The sequence below is a fragment of the Falco rusticolus genome, chromosome 2 (genome assembly GCF_015220075.1).
Source record: "Falco rusticolus isolate bFalRus1 chromosome 2, bFalRus1.pri, whole genome shotgun sequence".
Lineage (NCBI taxonomy): Eukaryota > Metazoa > Chordata > Aves > Falconiformes > Falconidae > Falco > Falco rusticolus.
Genome location: NC_051188.1, coordinates 64,929,155 through 64,949,226, shown reverse-complemented (window position 1 = coordinate 64,949,226; position 20,072 = coordinate 64,929,155). Strand labels below are relative to the sequence as shown.

General features: G+C 43.1%; 1 protein-coding gene across 3 annotated transcripts in view; it reads right to left on the bottom strand.

Moving 5' to 3' along the window:
* Positions 1-14,730, bottom strand: part of TFDP1 (transcription factor Dp-1) — a 49,496-nt gene extending 34,766 nt beyond the window's left edge. The window contains exons 1-3 of one of the 3 annotated variants that reach the window (XM_037375907.1): positions 14,595-14,730; positions 13,009-13,093; positions 368-434 (exon numbers count right to left, since the gene is read on the bottom strand). In XM_037375907.1, the coding sequence (XP_037231804.1) occupies positions 368-434; positions 13,009-13,020 (79 nt within the window). In that variant the 5' untranslated portion in view covers positions 13,021-13,093; positions 14,595-14,730. Of the gene's footprint in view, positions 1-367; positions 435-13,008; positions 13,094-13,951; positions 14,091-14,594 lie in introns of those variants that run through there. The other 2 variants (XM_037375909.1, XM_037375906.1) reach the window with 2 other exon arrangements.
* Positions 14,731-20,072: the final 5,342 nt, after the last annotated feature.

Sequence of the window (20,072 nt, the reverse complement as noted above, 5' to 3'; positions counted from 1 at the left end):
CACACTAGTGCAAGCCTACCATAAAAACTGTCATAACCCATTGTAAACTCCTACACTCCTGCATTTTTCCCATTTGTCAAAACATAGTGCCCCAAAAGATGTTTTAGATCATCCTGGCCTTACACTTAAACACGAGCTACACTAACAAGAAGATCACATGTGGGATGACAAACCACCACTGAACTTCACACATAGTTTACAGACAATTATAAGCCACAGAGAATCTACAGTTTGCTTGCTGATTATAGAATATATAACTTAAGAAAAGCTTTACAAAAACTATGCTAAGAAAGCAGTTTAAAGCCAGTAATAAGCATAACAACTGAAAAACAAGAAATGGAGGTCTTACTAAAAATTGCGTTCTTACCTTTTCCAGGACTTAGGTTTTGGTCTATAAACACCTTAAGCTCTCCATTGGCTTCAATTAGTCCAGCCTGTTAAAGAAAGTAACTTTTATTAAATTTACAAACTCAGATAACCTTTTATTGTTAAAGATGGAAGATATCATATACCAGAAGTCTCTGCTGCTACCACTTACATTTTGGCACAGATCTATCACGATGTAACGACACTGTTTGTGGCACAATATTTGCCAAATTTTAAAATCTTGATTTTATAAACACCACCTTCTTAAAAAGCAATCAGAAAATCAGCTTACACCTATTTTGCTATTTTGTGTCCTAACTAAGGTCTTACAGTGTACATGCGCTGTTTTAGCAGATAGCTGAACACCCCTGTAATTAGAACCACTGACACCTGTGACTACACCTTTCTCTGTGTAGATACTATTTACCTACCATGAAAGTTAATAACGTTACAGCAAAAACAGTAGTGGTGGTAGAGAGCACCTTCAGGCATTTCGATCTGAAAAAAAGGCATTACGAAGAAACACCCTGAGCCTTTCAGTTATTATTTTTTAGGGATCAGAATATTAAGCTCTTAAGTGAAAGAGCTATAGGATGACATACAAGTTTATAAAGCAATCACCATCCTTTCAGAAAGCTCACAGTACCAATTATTTTTAAAAATACTATTTAATTTTTGGACAGAAAATACTTGATGCAGTAATTACTTGGTATCTCCAGACAAAACAGTACTGAAAATACAGTGAACACACAGACTGTTTCCATTTAGAAAGAACAGCAAGAAAGTCAACACTTGTACTTAACCATAATTTAGCACATGGTGTTACAGAGGCTCAAGGTCCCCGACTGCATTATAAAATGCATAGGTGGTATTTGCAGGCTACTGTCAATCTTCAAAAGACAATTAAGTGGTTTGCTGTCAGTCAGCAACAAAGCCTGTCCCTTAGAAGTCTACCTGAAGATCCTACTTATTTGCCAGAAGTTCAGCAAATCAAGAGAGCCACTAGAGGATGCTGTGGTGCTGTTACTATCCAGGTGTTCGACAGCAAAGATTGAACTTCACAAAACGGTAAACTTTCCTCAGTGAAAATGGAGGGGGAAAAGATGATGACCGAGAATTGGAGATGGGCTGGGAAGTGAGTAGAAGAGAAATACTGCTCAGAGAAGCATGAAGAGCAGTGGCCTGTAACGGCATGGCAGCAAGGAGGACCTGGTGGCACAAAGAAACCATGAGACAGTAGAACCAGTGGGTAGAATGAAGAGCCTGTGGCAGTTCTGTCCTCCATTCCCCTAATTCCACCCCCCTCCCAAAAGTAATGACATAGCATTGGTTTAAGGAGACTGCAACAATTTACCAGTACATGAACACTGTCTGTTCTCCATCTTGCCCAGTAGGGATTCAAAGGTCCACTTGTTCAAGTGGCAGTTCTACTGCCCTACTGCCAGGCATCAGGGCTTTTTATAAGCCTAACTCTTCATTATGCTTAACTCAGAAAGGCAACAGACTGTATCAGACACTTTCAAAGAAGGTATACTCATCAATATGAAATCAGTATCATGTACAAAGATGTTAGAGCTACAAAGATGTTACTAGAGCTATACGCCATGGCAGTATGACATTCCAGAACGCTGGAACCCAATGTGCTATATGAAGGTAAAATTTTTTGTAAGTGTTGCATTATACTTCCATTCTACCTCAATTTCACAACAGAAGTGTTAAACCACACAGGAAGTGCAGTCTCATTGTCATTTCTTTAAATGCAGTACTTCAGTTTCTATTCAACAGCAGAAAGAGGCAGCTTGTACTCAAGGATTCCTGCAAATTCTCTTTTCCATGAGAATCAAAGAGATATCAATGAGAATGGAAAGAGATTTAATATAGAATTTGGGACCAATGGACCACCAAGAAAATGGCTGTTTCAATTTGTAATGTCTCTTTTTTTAGAAACACATGAATTTAATAGTATTATTAAATCCATTCATCAGTGTAAACGCAAGCAAACTTGCATCAAGCTCACATGTCAGTTACGGTGATAATAAAAAATATATTTAAGCTGTGATATTCAGCCATTTCAAGTATTAAATGCAAGTTATTATTTCAGTAGTTAGCAAATTAGGCAATGCAGTAATCAATTACTTATTGGTCCCTTCCTATTTTTTAACTAGAAGAGCCTCCAATATAACCATTTCTATTAATTCATTTTATCCTTAAATATTCAAGCAACCACCATACAATAGTATCAAATCATCTCATAAACTTCAAGTTTTCTTCTACATAATTAAAACACACAGTGACAAAGAGTCCCCAAAACAATATGCAACTCCAAAACCCACAATCCAACCTAGCATTACAGTCAGGTTAGTGCTACATGCCCCGGACCCTGCTTTTGTGTGACTGAAATTACACAAGTCACTGACAAACTGGAGAACATTTGGCAAAAACACTGCTTTTAATCAAGAAGAGAATACAATTTGGGAAAAATAAGAGAACAGCAACACTGAACAACAGTAAGAATCCCCTCAGGAACCACAACACTGGCAAAGAATAGAGAATCACCATTCCACCACCTTCCCACACTAGTATCTGACAAAAGGTTCAGCTCTAGCAGTTAAAATAGCTGGTAAATATTCAACTCATTTGTAAGAGTATGGCTAGGAAAGACTTCCAAGAAAAAAAATTTGGAAAGAATACTACCAAATCCCACACCAAATGGCATCCCCAGCTGCTACTATTCATAATAAAACCTGATTTCTGGTGAAAACTATTATTCCACCCTCGGTATCTTCTTCACACTTCTGGATACACTATTTAACTCTACAATGATAAATTTTTATAACCTGTTTTGAGTCTCCTCAGTCACAAATACAAGCTTTTGCTGAGAGAAAACTGAAAAGCAAAACTTCCATCCCATACAAAATTCTAGTGTCTTTGTTCTAAAATGGAAATAGTAGGCAAAATAATAATAAAAAAAAAGATCTCTGTGTATTTCAAAAAAATTAAAGCTATTTTCCAAGCCAGGTTATTTTGGATGACAGACACCAGGATTACTCCATAACCTATCTAGCAGTGCAGTACCCAAAAGAAAGAAAACAGAGGAAAGTGGGACCATAGCTTCCATTAGGCATATCACAGTCACAGATTCACAACAAACAAATAAAAGCAGACCCAAAACCAAAACACAACATACAACAACAACAAAACAACTCCACATGCAAAACAAACAAAGCACAAAAAAACCCAGACCAGCAAAAAATAGCTGATTTTCCCCAATGGAAAAGTAACCTTCTGCCAAGGAGGGTTTAGACATCAAGGAAATTCTATTTTCTGGTGGGAAAATATATGTAGTTTTCAGGCCTTATCAACCTACTCGCAACAAGGTATTCCGATATTTTTTTTACCTGATAATGTAATTTTTTCATATTCCACATTTTTTTCTTATCTTCTCATAATTCTCAATTTCAAGATGTGTTACTTCCTTTGATGATAAGACCAAGGCTATTTGAAATAATATCACGCTTTTAATAGTCAATTCTGAAAGCTTTTTAAGTGTGTGCAACTTCAAAATTTAGCACCACTTCCCTCTTCAAAGAGACATATTGGCTATGTATACTTACCCCTATGGCTACACAAAGAGACTCCTAGTATCCTAAACATGCAACAGATACACCCTTTATCCTTTCCACATTCCAACAAAATCAACAATGATTTTAAAAAATAGCTTTTGACACTCAAAATAGCATCTATGTTGTAATAACTTAAGATCTCCCTTCCACAGACGAGAGGGAGATTAAAGACTACTGCACAAATTAGTAAATCTGGCAATTTTAACTGTGGAAGCTACGCTGGAGTGGAGACCTCGACCAATACCTAGGCTTTGTCTCATCACATCACTCAGAACTCCTAAGGAAAAGAAATCAACTGACAGGCTACATGTATCAAAAATTCAACTGAAGTTACCTTTGGCCTGCTAGATCATCAGCAGTCACAAGGAGCAGGAAATCTATTTTTGTTTTGTTTACAAAATAAAAGATGAAAAGCACTACAAGCGCCCTCAGCCTGAAAGTCAGTAAATTGGGAAATACCTTTCTGTTGGGACTAAAGTTAATCTGAAACAACATTTGCTAAAAATGCAGAGAATTTCACTTGCTTAAAAATCCCTTAGTACAGACTGTCATAGAATAATTTAGTATCTTACTAACAAGCTAACATTCATTGTGGTCTCTGAAGTTATCTACTATAAACTTAATACTCTTACAACAAAAGCAGCATTTCTTCCACGGCTTTCTGGACTTGCAACTCAATTTCTTAATAAAAACTGGCATAAAATTATTCAGTAAACCCTTAAACTAAACAGAAAAGATGCAAGCTGAGTTTGGACTGAAGGACAAGGAACCTATAAAAGCATGACAAAGAAGTTTGACCAAAACAAGACTGAACAAGTGCACGTGCTATGCCTATCAGATCTGAAGGTCCCCACCACCACTCCCAAGTAAATAGGGGGAACAGAAGAGTGCTTCTGTGCCACAGAAATAGCGCTTCAATCTTGCTTCTAGGTAACAGCCCGTTCTATGTACTCTCCGAAAAAGCTGAAAAAAGAGCAAAAAGGGTAAAGATAAACAGAAACAGAGGTATTTGCCAAAAGATGTTTCTCAGAATAGACATTTCCAGTTGCTAACAGCAGATGAAGCCCACCAAACTGAGGCAACAGGACTGTTTGACAGCAAAACAAGAAATGTGGGTGCCCAATATACAACAATGGTTAAAGAATGAGAGTCAGAATGGGACAGACAGGAAAACAGACAATTTTGGGACTGGCTGGAATAAAGACAGAAAGTGAGGTAGAAAATCAGATGGAAGATGGTAGATTATGAGTTAAGGTACAGAAAATGGGAGTCACTTAAAACATACAGGCAACAGAACTCATGAGAATCTAAAAGACAGCTTTAATAGAACAAGGAAATTGGAATCTGTGAGGAAAGGGGAAGAACACAAGAACTGCAAAGATGAACACAATCTATTCTAAACTACAACTGAAAGGGTAAACAAGCTGGGACTCAGACTGGGAAATTCAAAATAAATCTAGGAAGAAGTAGTTAAGTCAGAACCAGAAAATGGAGAAATTGGAAAAGAAAAGCATTCCCATTACAGTACATTTCCTCCCAGAGCCTGTCAAAGGCATGAGGAGGACACCTGTGCAGTCTACTGGCATTTGCAAAACCTACTAGCAACCAGCCACCCACCCTGTGCAAACTGTACCTAACTTGATCCATCCAGGATGACAATCCCTAGTCACGTTACTGCTCAAGAGTAGCTAATAAATGTAAAGGCACTCACTATGCCATGCAACTTTATGTGCCACTTCAGTGACAACATAGGGTTTGGGGTTTTTTGTTTGCCTTATTCTAATATCAGGAAGCAACACACACACACACACTGGAAAATTAGCACAGCTACGAAGCAGAGAAAAGCTTATAATCAGAAATAATGCTGCTTAAACAGCCTAATTCTTCTTTCACCTCTACTCATACTCAAGTGTCATTCGTAACAAGATGATAATATGCTATTTTTCCCATTGGATTCTCATCTCATTCAGGGATCAGAGGAGACAGTCTGGGGATGAATCATCACGTAATTGCAGGTGACTATTTTTATGGGACATCCAATATATTTTTCCCAAAAATTAAAAAAAGCGATTAAGATATGAAGTAGAGGATTGCAGGAAGGGAAAGGAAATTTCTTGAATTTAAATTGTTTGAATTTAAATTTAAAAAATTAAGTCAGTGAGAACTATTCTTTACTGTATAACATCATGCAAAAGAATTTTTGAAGTCAGGCTACAGGAGTCTGATCCTGCAAAGTTCTCAAATGTGTTATTTTACCATGTCTCAGTAGCCTCCTTCTGAAACAGAGATCATACCACATCCTCAGTTCATGGCAGCATCTTCAAGATTAATGTGTTTGTCAACCTCAACCACTCAGCAATGATCACTGAGCTTTCCAAAAAGTGTATTTGAATTATTACCACCTTAACTAGCAAGGCACAGTCAAAGCACTAGATATTAAAAGATCTGTATCACATAGAATTGTGAAGGTAAAAACCAAATACTGGTCAGTAGCTCAGTTAAGAACTGCCCATCTTTGGTCTGAATATAGGCTCCACTGATACTGCACAGAAGTTAAGACACCAAGCACACACAAAACGACACCTGAGGTCTCCCTATCGCAGAATACCTCAAGACCATTAGCTTTCCTGGCTGTACTTTCCAAATAAAAGTCTACAAACGAAGAATTTATTTTGAAGAAGAGTCAAACAGTGGTCCAGTCTAAGCAGCCACACAGATCAAAAATACCACAGGAAGAGATTCCTGGGGTGAATATGACCAAGGCACTGGTTTGCCACTTCTATATGACTAATACACATAAACTAATCTGAAAATAAAAGTTTTGTGTCCTCCTAAACTAAATACTCATATGCAGAAGTACCAGCAGCAGCCGCTTCCACAACTGGCTCCTGGTGCTGTTCTACATTTGACCTTAACAGACTTTTCAAGTAATGTTAACCAGGACTCATTCTGAAACCATTTGCCTCACCAACCTCCTTATCAGTATATTATAAGGCTACAGCAGCCCACAACATAATTTTCACGCAATACTGGGATGCTTAGGAAATTTAACACAAGACAAGCAGCCAGAAGCATTTTTGGGGAGATGGACCACTGTCAACCTTTAGAATCAAGTTGTCCACTATCTATATGAGAACCACCTCAACATAGAGAACGTTTAGCAAAGATTGTCCCATTTTACCTCCCATTTCTAATTAGCCACAATAAGTCTCCATTAAATGATATCCAGACAAGCAAATACAGACGCTAGATAAGTAATCCCTAATGTAACTTAACTTTTAAAAGCTGCATTTTTGTTTAGCATGTTAAGTCATCAGCACAGTGTATTTACTCAGTAATACTACAAATATGTATCTATATAGAGTCACTACCATTAACTAACGCAGACAATTAATAAAGAAGTTAAAACACTTGAAGGCTAAGAGAAAATGCTTTCTTTACACAAATAAATTGGCAAGGTGACAGGCAACTTCTGAGTTGCTATTTTCTGACCTATAAATACAAACCAACACAGGCAAAAAGAAAAAAGGGAAACACTTATTGTGTATTTGGAATGTAAAAAGGAGAGCTTAAAGATCACTTTCCTTCTGCCTTCCTCTAAAAAAGATATTTAAAAAAAACTTTAACAACATTCAAAATCCCAGACTGAGTTGCCTTTTTAGAAGACCCAATTTCATATTATTATTTGATCTTCAGTTTGCAAACTTCTGAACACATTAGAACTCACTAAAGGCAAACAGAAATAGATCAAGCTACCAAGAAGTTGCTGAACTAAAACGGTGTCAAAAAAGGTGCATGAACCACTTGAGATTCACTGAAGACTTAACTTCTCTAGTCTGCCTCACCAAAATTCCCAGTACATAACCAAAAATAAACATAAAAGGAGAAACACATGCTGGTATTTTAAGAAGAGTCTGAAAAATGTTTTGAAGACTTTTCAATACTTGCTGGGCATTGAAAGTGTATCATGTAAAAAAGATCCAAAATACATCAATTTCCTACTTCCATTAGGTTTTTTTCTTTATCCATCCTGAATGTATCTTTTTCAGACCACACAGACTTGCTCAAGATTGATGTAGAAGCCCCACAAAAAAAGCTATTAAAAAGAACAACTTTTGTGGTGTTCTGGCACAACTAATACACAGAAGCGCAGATCTACTTCTTTCCCCAAATTTAGCAGACCTATTGACCTAGCCAGTAAAGCTGCACTAAAAAATTAAGTTTGCTGTGGGTTTTTTTAAGTATTTTTTGAGCAAAGCATTTATTACTATGATAAATGAATTCAATGCATTAAACTACATAACCAAATGTATTCTGAATATCCATCAGTGCTAATCCCTACATCTCTAGATCTCTTAAAGAGTAATGGTAGATCAGGTGCTGAACATTACACAGGTAGAACTTCTCACATGGTGTCCTCAGATTCACGTATGTGCACAGGGCTTCTGTTGCAAAGACAGATACACGGGCCATAGCTACTACTCAATGAGATTAGTAGAAGCACCATGAAATACTAAACAGATACAGTAAGTTTTATGCAAACCAGAGATCAAGAGAAAAATCCCTCATGAAGTAATTCAAGCAAAGAGATGACAGCAGAGTAAAACATCATTTAGAACAAAAAATTAAAATCTGATTTTATAGAATGAGCAGTACCAAAGCCAACCAACACCACTGCCGACAACCTATGAAACTGTAAAATGCACAAGCTTTCCAGACAAACAGTTCTCAAGAAAGGTATTTTAGTCTGTGAGAAATTCTGAAGTCTAACAGTGGTGTATCAGTTCAAAAAGTTTTTGAAAACACTGAAGTAGTTTTCAATTGAACACTCTTCATGAACAGTTGGTTTTATTTTTCAAATGACTGGAAACAGTCCATGCAATAACAGTGAACTGAAACAATCATAAGCAACTGCTACTACATAGAGTATTTCATTTACATAATTCACCTCTTTTGATATCAAGATATCAAATATCTCTTTTGACATCATTTTCAAGATAAGAGGGAATCTTACTCATTCGTTTTGTCTAGCCCCCTTCTCCTCAGTACTTGCAGTAACACCATACATTGGACTATACCCTGTAAAGGACCACCAGCTCCTTGCAAGTGCCTCCTGTTTCGTCACTTCTATGTAACAGTGGGCCTTCAAGAAAGGAGCCACAAGCTTCTCTTTCTTTATGGCTACTTGAGAAGCCTCAGCAATTCATTTGCAACAGAAGTAACAGAGAGGAGAAACAGGGTCACACCACAAGTTGGATCTTCAGATATACTACAGAAACTGTTTAACGGTGGAAGGCATTTTAACCATTGATGCTAACAAGTATTTATTGTCTTAATTTACAGAAAATTCTCAGCGTATAACTGAATATAAAAATGGCCAGCAAGTAGTCCTCAGCCTTATACTGGGAGCTGGAAGACAGAAAATTGTTACCAAAACCAAATTAACTTTTTTGGTACAGTAACTCCTGCTCCTTCTTTTGATGCTGCATCCTGCATAGTGTTAAGTATGCCATGGATGGACAGGTCACCATTTCACCTAGGGACCTGCACTCCCCCATCAAAATACTAATCCCTTGAATCCAGCGAGCAGCACAAGTCAGACAAGGACCTCAGTGTCTATGTCTGGCTCCTCCAGCTCCTGCCTGAAAGGTGCCATGTTTGGTGGCAGAGTTTACAGTAGACTCAGCAAAGTCTGACACCAATTAACCAGAAAGAGGAATACTGGCTAAACTGGAGTTTCTGGAGATTGTCTGCATGTGATGACTACCTCCGTCTCAGACCAAGAAACTTCCCGTACAGTGCAAATGTACATGTCAGACTGTACCCAACTCTAATGACCTCAACTTCATTTATCATTCAGCCTCTGACAAGCAATAGAATTATTCCACTCCCAAGGTACGCAAATCCTTGAGATACTGCAATTGCTGTTCTCCCATCCACAGACATATTTTTTTCATTGTTTCTTTAAATTACACAAAAAGTCTTTCTAGTAACTAAGATCTGACTTGAATGTGCATTTACATAAAACAAAAAACATCTATGCTCATTACTATTATCAGATCACACTGGAAAAAGGAGTTTGCATCTTTTCTTCCCCTTTATGCATTCCGGATCCCCTACCCTTTATATAAGTTTTCAAAAAATACATTGATATACCCACAGAGACTTTAACCTTTACAAACTAGTATTCCTCTTTTTCCATTATTCTTTTTTAACTTATCCCATCGTAACATTACTTGTGATTATGCTCTTAAACTCCACCTGCAGACTCTTAACTAGAGGTGCTACATATGAACTCACCTCTCCCCCCCAGCTTCTTGATCACTGCCAAGGAAATGAAAGTATTTTGAAAAAAAAAATAAAAATCAATGGTTTATTGCTTATTTTCTCTTCGTTGTACACTCTGAAATGCATTAGAGGTATACATTATAAAGTAACATTTAACAGAATTTAGATTTGAGTCAAACAGCTCATAAGCTTTATCTTGCCTGCTTACCTGATCAGTACTTCTGCAATTATTTAATCCTTTATAAAAACATTTCATGGGGTTTGCCAGTATTCTCCATCATGCTCCCCATTTGTTCAGTTATCCAATAGTCTCAGTCTGCAAACTTGTACAGATATTTGACTTTCCAAACAGGTCTTTTCAAATTATAGTTTTTACAAAGAAGTATCAGAGGAAGAGCTGGAATCAAGCTACAAAAGGAAAAGTGCTTTCCTGTGGCCGGTGGAAAGAGGGGTTAAGTAGGAGCGTGTCCTGTTGTGGGGTGGCCCTGGCTCCACACCTTCCTCTTCCCCAGGGCTGCCTGCTTCACCCTCACCAGAGCAAGCACTGGCCCCCACAGCACAGAGGAAGAGTGGGTCTCACATCAAGCCAGCTTTCCCAGGCTGCAGCACACCGAAGCACGCTCGGCCATGTAAATGCCACCTGAAGCCCAGACTTAACATTGTAGCAGCACAGCCCCTACACCACAGTTAGCCATCTCAGCTCCGCTGAGAAAAAGGGAAGGAAGGGGTGGGGGCATTCATCCACTATGCCATCTTCTTCACCACTACATCTCACAGTCAGTTAGTGCACTTGATAGGTGACATGGCAGAACCACAAGCCATTAATCACTGCAATATTTCCATGTCAAAATGTTTAATTTACAGCAGTGCAGGTCATAGACTCAGTGCCCAGGAATTTAGTGATACTGTCTCTATCATGATTAATTCCATTACTTTGCTTTGAAAAGAAGTTGGATTTTGGACGAAAAAATAAGAGAATAATTCTCGTACCTTCTGAAAATCCAAATTGTTATACTAATTAGCAAGCATCAAATCAAATCTAATAGGGCCCATAATCAGACCTGGAAATTTAAAATTTCCCAGCATTCACTACACATTTTAGACATCACGTAATGGTGGGTATGTAATAGTCTGCAAGAAGGTAAGCAGTTCATCTTTCTTCCCTGAGGCAGGATTAAGTATGTGTAGAGGTTTTTAAGAACAGGTTAGACAATCCTTCAATTAAGATTTCATACCCCTTTCTAGCTACCCTGTTCCGGTGCTCAAGTACAATTATAATTTTACCTAAAACCTGACCTAGATTTTATTTTTTCCAAATTCAGCTTATTAATTATTGTAGTAAAGATACTGAAAGCAATTTATTTTTCTATCTGCGGCATCTTCCATTTCTGAAGTTTATCATCATCTACACTATTCCCCCCTTAACTACCCTCTTATCTAGAATAAGCTAGATCTTTCAAAAATTAGCTTCACTCTTAAATGTCTGATTCTCATTCTGCTACCTTAGACCCTTCTAGGATATTAATCTGTATTTCCAGGTGCTAGCATTTCTTCACTGCGTTGATCTGTCTCAAAAGCTAATATTAAAAACAAAGTCCTTTAGTATCTCAATTACATTGAACTGTTTCAGTTTCATCTCCTAGTCTAACACCCCTCTTTCATTTTTTTTCCCGCTTATACAGCCTTTTATTCCCTGAACCGTGCTATCTGTAACATACGTGGCTGCCCTTATCTCTTCCAGGCAAGCTTTGAGTGACTACGTCTTTCTGGTTGCTTCTCCGCACACATAAGATGTTTTTCAGTTGCTTCTTGATGACAAAAATTCTCTAAAACATTAATTTGTTAAACCAATCATTATTCCCTGGAAATTCTCACTACATACAGCAGCCACATTGGACAACACAATCTGTTCTTGAAGAATCTGAGTTGCATCACTTGTCCTTAGGTTTTATACTGTTGGGTTTTGGTGGGTTCTTTTGAAGGGGCAATATATTCTAATTTGAATACAGAGTAGTATCTTGTCTCATTTTCAATAAGGAAATGTGCAAACCCAATTATATTAGTTATTAACAATGAATTACATCTCGAAGGCAGAACCTGTTTCAACTTTTTTTTTTTTTTTTTAAGTACTGGAATGGGTAAAGAGCAAACATGGTTCAAGAGGTATGCCACAGAATCAAAGACGTTAACCTTAACGTCAATGGTAATGGAAGTCTATGATGAAAGTCCCAAAAGCCTGTTTTTACAGATACTAACCAGCATCTTTTGGTAGATAAACAATGAACACATATGGAGACTGAACCATCTTCAGTCCCCTTGAATATATGATGCCTCCTTGAACACAAGAAAGGCAATGCTAGTTGACAACAGTAGCCCAAAACAACTCTGTCATACAAATAGTATTTGCTGGGGGTTTTAAAATCCAATTCAAAACTAAGTTGATTTAGCATTCAATATGAACGTGCATAATGCCAACGGCCCATGTGCTTTTATAAGCGCGGTGAATTCTTAAGACTAATTACTCAGAAAAAATGGCTGCAGATCTGAAGCTGCTTTATGCTGTTACATCTACAGAAAAATGCAGCTTAGGCTTGATGTACAACGTAGATAAGTTCCATATATTCATTAATGCCAGCTATTACAAAGCATGACCTCGTTTGCTTCTGTTAATAAAAACAATGATATTCTATGAGCTAAGCTTCCACATATGATGTGCTACAAACATACTTACATCTTTTGCCATGTTACCAAAGACTAGAAATCAGTCCTCTTAGAATCTTGACGGGTGCAGGACGCAAAGACAATGATGCTATTTTCTAGAAAGCAATTAAAGACAACGTCAGCTATAAAAAGGAAAGGAGGGAAAGTTTTTACAATTACCGACTACCACCAGATAGAATTTAGTTTTTAGGAAAAAACGCTTTTGAAGAGGAAGAAGTTTCCTGTCATCACCAATTTCCCCCCTAAGCCCCCCCCCCCCCCGCCCCGCTCACACGTGGGAAATCGCCTTTTGCCGACAACGGGGTGCGCTCTCTCTCCCCGGGCAGGAGCGCCCTTCCCCCAGCACGGACCCGATCCCGGGGGCAGCGGGCAGCCCACGCCGGGCCGGCCCCTGCCCGGCTGCGCCCCTTCCAGCCCCGCAGCGCGGGCGCGGGCCGGAGCCACGGGGGGCAGAGATCGCCCCCGCGGCCGCCGCCTCCCCGCCCCCGTTTCCAGCAGCAGGCACAAGTAGGCCCCAGGGGCCGGCTCCCCCCGGGGCCTCGCAGCCCCCCTGCACCGCGCCCTCCCCCTCGCCGGCGGACGGGCCGCGGCCGCGCCGAGCGGTACCGACCGGCAGCCGCCGCCGCGCCTCGGGCACCCCGCGGCCGCCCGCCTCCCCCCCGGCGCCCCCCGGCCAGGGCCTCACCGCCCGGGCAAAGCCCTAAGCCCCGCGCCGCCTCCCCTCGGCAGCGAGGGGCCGCGCTAATCGCCTCGGAGGCGGCGGGGGCACCGAGGAAGGGGGGACGCGCCCGCGCGCCAGGCGGCACCGCCGGCGGGGGGGGGGGGGGGACCCCGTCCCCATCCTCCTCGCCCCGCCGGCGGCGGCACCCCGCGGCGCCCCCCCTCCCTGCCATCCCGCCGCCCCGATGCTCCCCGTCCTGCTCCCGCTGCAGGCCGGCCCGGGCTGCCCGCACCTGAGCGGCCGAAGGCAGAGACAGCCGGCTCCATCCCCCGCCGCCGCCCCCAGACAGGGACCCGGAGCGCGGAGCGGGAGCACCCCCCGCCCGCCGCCGCGCTGCTGCGGAGGCGCCCAACTGCACATGTGCGGCGGCGCGCGCGGGCCTGGCGAGCGCGGCGGGAGGGGGCAGGGGCGGGGGGAAGCGGGCGCGGGGGGAGGCGGCGGGAGACCAACGGCCCCAACGGCAGCGCGAGCGGGCGGGGGGAGGGGGCCGGCAGGGACCGCCCCCCTCCCTCCGCTCCGGGGCGGGCGGGGGGGGCCGGGGGGGTGTCTCCCCCGGCGGGCTGGGAAGTGACAGCCCGTTCCCAGCCCGCCTCTGCCCCCGCCGGACGCCAGCCTGGCGGGCTCCCGGCCCGCCGCCCCCGCCGCCCGGCCCGCCCGCGGCCCCGCACACCTGCCCGCTGCGGCCCGCGCCCCGATCGCGAGGGGCTGCGCGCGGGGAGGGGGGGGGCGGGGGGCGGGCGGGCGCGAGCGCAGCGGCCCCTCCCCGCGCGCGCGACCCCCGTCGCTATTTCCTCTCTTCTTCTTTCTTTTTTCTTTTTTTTTTTCCCCTTCCCTTCTCCCCCCGTCGGCAGGAAAAAAAAAAAATTGAAACTTACACTTTTGTGCGTCCCACCGGCGTGACGCTGCGCGCTGACGTCACGGGGGTGTAGCGTGCCTTGCACGGGCACACGCGGAGCGGCCGAGCCAACCGCCCGCCGCTCCGCGGGCGCAGGGAGCATGCGCGGGATTTTCGCGCCTTCCAACTCCCCGCCCTGCGGCGCTCGCGGCGGAACGCGCGGGAAGCATCGGCGCGAGATTGCTCTCCGGCCCCGGCCGCAGCGGCCGCCCAGCACGTGGTCGGCGGCGCGCGCGCGCGGGCGGGAAGGCGCCGGGCTGCCCCGCGCCCTTATCGCGGCGGGACACGGCCCCGCCGCCGCGGGGAGGGCCGCGCCAGGGCAGCCCGCGCCACGGCCCAGGGGCGAGCCCGCGCCGCTGGGGCGGGCCTGAGGGGACGCGGCGGCCGGCGGCGAGGAGCGAGGCCGGCGGGGCAGCGCGGCGCGGCCGGTTGCTGCAACATCCTGCCGGTGCTTCCTCATCACGTTTTGGCCGGCCGTTACTTGAGCAAGCGCGCTTGCTGCGATCGTTGCAGCAAAAAATCGGCATTTTACCGTAAACCAAGTGGAAGTTTTCCGTTAGGCGGCTGCAGTGCTCGGCCTCGAATCAGCCGGGCCCGCGCCGAAGGACCCGGTGCTCGCGCTGGCCGCTGCCTCCGGGCGGGACCCCGCGTGCCGGCGGTGCGCGTCAGTTCGGGCTGTGTGACGCAACTGCGTGAGAATGGTGCAGTTTGGAGCAAAACGCTTTCAGCACGTGTAGCGGGGGCTGTGAACACATATCTGTTGATGGTAGAAACTACAGCAAAGTCAAAAAGCTGAAAAGCTGTGTTGCTCCTAGGAGCAGGGACCACTGACGGGGGGGTGGGGGGGGGGTGGGGGGGGGCAGGGAGGGAAGCTGCACATGCTTCTGCATGCGATACCAAGCCTGTGTTGTTCAATACTGCTCTGAACACCAAGAGGGGAGCTGAAAGCAAAAGGTTTGTTCTTTCTCCAAAACCATGCTGTTCCCTGATCATGGCTGGGAAAGATGACTAGTCAGGAACAGAAGACACAACCAGCAGAGCCACTAATGGAAACAGCCGAACAATCTAGCACAGATGCCAGAGGAGGTGCATTTCATCAGTTGACTAGATTCACATTTAATTACTTTTATACCTTACTCCATTTTATTTTTTTTTAAAGCCTTGGAGGAGTTGTGTTTTGTAAAAATGAGGAAACAGTAGCTACCTTAATTTTCTTGATAAATGGCAATCTTTGAAGTTTTTCGTTCACATTAACCCCCTGCTTGCTGCTCTGGGGTTCTGTTGCTCATGGAGTAGCCTGATTTGGTAACAACCATTACTACCCACTTTCTTCATTCTTCTTGACTAAGCTTGATGGTGGTGGACATCAAAGAATGAAGATAATGAAAATTTTTGTAACTGCTCATAACTTTTCAGTAAGAGGCAAAAACTTTCACACACACAAAAAAAAACCAAAACCATGAAGCACCCCAAACCAACTGCAGAGCAATCAATTGCTTCTTAAAAGACACCTCTTCCAGCTGACAGTGCTGCTCTCCACCCTCCAGGTCATATATGCTGTGCCTGTGGACTTAAACTACTGCCTGTGTTATCTAAGCCCCTGCGCACACCTCCCACACCCCTTTTTATGTTAATTACTGTAGAAAAAACTGTTGCCCGATCTCCTGCAGTCTCCAGGCTGCACCCTCAACAGGGTATGTCTGTCCCAAGGTAAAGGAGGAACTACAAAAAAAAGCAAACATGCTTTTGGAAAGGTAGATTTAAACGACTGTACTTGTACGAAGATACAAAGCATTTCCTCTGCTGTTGCAAGTTTTACCAAAGAGACCAGTGCCATTTGGAAGAAGTCTGGGGCTGAAGAGAAACCTTCTACCCTCTCTAGTACAAAGCAAAATTGACAGAAACTTACGAATGAAAAAGAAAATAATTCATTAGCAGTTGTGACTTGTAGGGACTAAGGTGGCTATACTAGCTTTCAGAACAGAGGAGCAGCAGCAATCAAAGGACATACCTCCCGCAGCTACCTGCTTTTGCAAACCAAAACAAAACCAGCTTTTCTGCAAACATCAGAATTGACGCTTTGTTGACCCTAGTCAGTAGAGTGGCTGAAGACCACCTTTTTTAGTGATTCCAATTCTTCTATTTTCACTTGTCACGTAATCTTGCTGTGCTGCTTGTGCTTCCCAGTAAGCCCCTCTCTGCCCTGAGCTGCTCGCCAGACAACTGAACAAGCACGAACAAGAAAGGGTGTCCCGAGTTGCTAGCACTTATTTTGACACATTACTAGCTGCCCAAGCACAGCCACTCCCAGGTACTTTTTTTTTCTTTAGCAGACAGTTGTTCTAATTTGAGGTATTTGTAGCAGTGGAAAAACCATCTCTGATCTCTAAGCATGCCTTTCTCAGGCATTTTGGAGCTTTAGGACTTGTAGTGGTGAAAAGCTATTCCGGTTCACAACTGCTTTCTGTGGCCAGCCTCGCCCTCTGAAGTGTGCTTGAAGTGGGGAATGGATCACAACCTTAAACAGCATCACTGTGGCAGAACTCTGCGACAGACACAAGGAAACTGCGTTTCAAGAGGTTATGTGGAAACCTACCACAGACGCCAGAGGATATGCATGTGGGCATACTTTGACCTGCACGCTTCAGCACTGGAAGCCATGCCATCCTAAGGGAGGGACCTTTGCAAGCTCCTGGCTTAAATGGAGACCAAATCCCAGCTGACAAGCTTTCTCAAATTTCTGCTGTGTTTTAGGACATAAAAAGTACAGCTTGGTACCATAACCTTGAAATTGTTGCCGTTCCCCGGTCTAGATTTTGTCCCCCCAGGGCAGGATCACTTTGTCCCTAAGCCACTCTGGCCATACCATTATCGAGTTTGTCGTCTCCAGCAACCAGATTTTCCTAGTCTCTGCTGTCCTGGCAGCCAGTTCTTCCCACCCAGCAGTGGGAATTGCTGAAGAGAGGCAGCAGGGGAGCCACAGCAGTGCCCCTCCTGGGCTAAGTGATGCTGGTAGAGGTATGCCTTTCCCCTCTGCCTTTTGTTTCCTTTGGGGCAGGGTGGGCCACCCTTCTCCCAGCCCTAAGGACATCTTAATGTTCTTCCTTCTCGCTTCACTCCTTTTGTTGGCTCCCTCGTTTGTCCAGTCACCTTAACAGCGGATGTGTGGTACTTGCTGCTCTTTATAAGCTATTGCTGTTTCCCACAAAGGTGTTAAGGCTGTTAGCCTGGCTTGCCTCCTGTCACTCAGGGGTCCAGTTTCCTCCACCTCTGGCACTGCCCATGTGTTGGAGCACTGCCAGGATTCCTTACAGAGCAGAACTACAGATTCCTGCCCTACACAAACCCCAGGAGTGCTTTTGTGGTTAGATTGTTCCTGGGTTCGCTCCAACGGCAGTAAGGCTGCGCTAGGTTTCTCACACCCTCCATCAAGCATCATCATACAGCACTATTCTGTCATGCTAGGCACCACCACATGCCTCCTGGCCCACAAAGAGGATATCCAACTGTAAGCCAAACAAAACCCAAGGTATTATGAGGCTGCTTTCACCTCATGTTTGAGGATTATTGGAAATATGAATTCTTATATCTTTTAAAAAGCTACGTAGCTCCATGGACTGAGCCACCATGGCAGCATTCCTTGAGCCATCCTAGACCCATGTCAATCACAGTTGCAAGACCCTACCTCACAGCTCCCACCAGATGGCTACCCACTGAGGTAGCCTGCTCTGTATGGGGTGAGCCCGTAAGCAGAGTGGTTGTGGGTCCGTATATACCAGTCTGACCCTGGAGACAGGGAAATAACTCACAAAGTATAAGCGTAGCCCACACTACCAGCTTTTAAACTTTCAGTTTCTTCACCCTCATAGGGAACAAAGGCCAAAGGTAGCAGTTAAGTGGTAACATGCAAGAACTCAAATCTTCAGAGAAAGCCACACAAACCAAGCAACCCACCTCTGACACAAACCAAACAAAATAAAAAGACCAACCCGTAAACAGGTATGCTGAATGAGTTGCTACTCAAGCATAGAGCAGACCCTTCCTTTCCAGTCCCTTCAGTTCAGCTTCACCATGGAAATACCCTCTCATCACTTACAAAGTTTCTGCTCTGTATCAGCTTTTTCTGTATTCTAATGATGCTGATCATTAGATAAATGAATGAGATAGCACCACTGTCCAACAAGCTGAAACAAAAATTTCCAGAAAAGACCACCTGTTCTTCAACAAACCATCAACAAATCAGTAGATCTTCCTTTCAGGGCTTCCAGATCTCTGCTTTACCTACCTGACACAGAAAGAGAATATTCCAGAGTACAAGTATAAGGTTCCTGAAAAGCTGCAATTACATTGTAGTGGGCCAATTGTGAAATATTCTCCCTGTTTCCATACAGGCATGACTGATCATTCAGGAATAAGGTCTATTGTTTCTATCCTAAGATTGTTTCAACGTAACTACCCCATTTTGACATGCATGGTGCCATTATTTGCATCTCAGGAAACATTTACAGTACCTCAATATACCTCCAGATTTCTATGAGGCAGATCTCAGACATCTGATTGTAAACAAAGTTATCATATGTCCAATAAAATTAGTAATTTGAACTTGCATCTAATATTCAATCAGGCAATCCAAGTCTATGTCAACAAAGGCACAGAACATTGATACTCAGATGTGGCTCCTACTTCTCTTTTCCTAGTTCTCCTAAAGCCTAGCCAAGTCATGACTGAATCAAAATTTGTTTGGGAAAGAAGTGACAGAGACCAGGCAAGCAGTAAGGTATCTAGGTATTTGTTTTCCTTATTGGACACAGTACCAAGAGGACTCTTCACCCAGCTCCTTTAAAAGAAAGAAAACATTTTCTTGATTATCTTTTAAGAGACACAAATGATCAGTATTTCCTACTCTAACTGGAATTTTCCAGAGAAGTACAATTAGCCACAGCAATTTATTTAGGAAAAAAGTTTACTCATCGCAGCTGTAATACTTTGTGTAATAGTTTCAAGGGCTAACTAACTGACATAATGGAAACCATACAAAGTCTTTACCACGGTCTGTCACAGATGCTTATTCTCCCCTGAAACATAGGTGGTAGAGTACATGTGAAATAAACATCTTTCAAAACCAAAATGAGGCATACAGGAGAGAAGCTTGTATTTCAAGCAGAAACTATAAGCTAAGTCAGTGGATAGAGTAAGCATTTCTTTCCCTACTACAGTTAAAAAACAAATTATTTTAGTGAGGCACCTGAAAAAGAATAAAAAGGTCTAAGCTAGTAGACTATTAAACAGTACTATAAAATTTTTTAATTACTTCTGTATTTTGAAAACAAAATATTGAAATACACTGACAAATCAGTTTCAAGTGTCTTTTGTGTTACAGATTCATTTTATTAAAAAAAACCCTGTTTATAGGGCAGCTTTTTCCTTTGCATTTGTCACTGTTCCTTGACAACTTTTG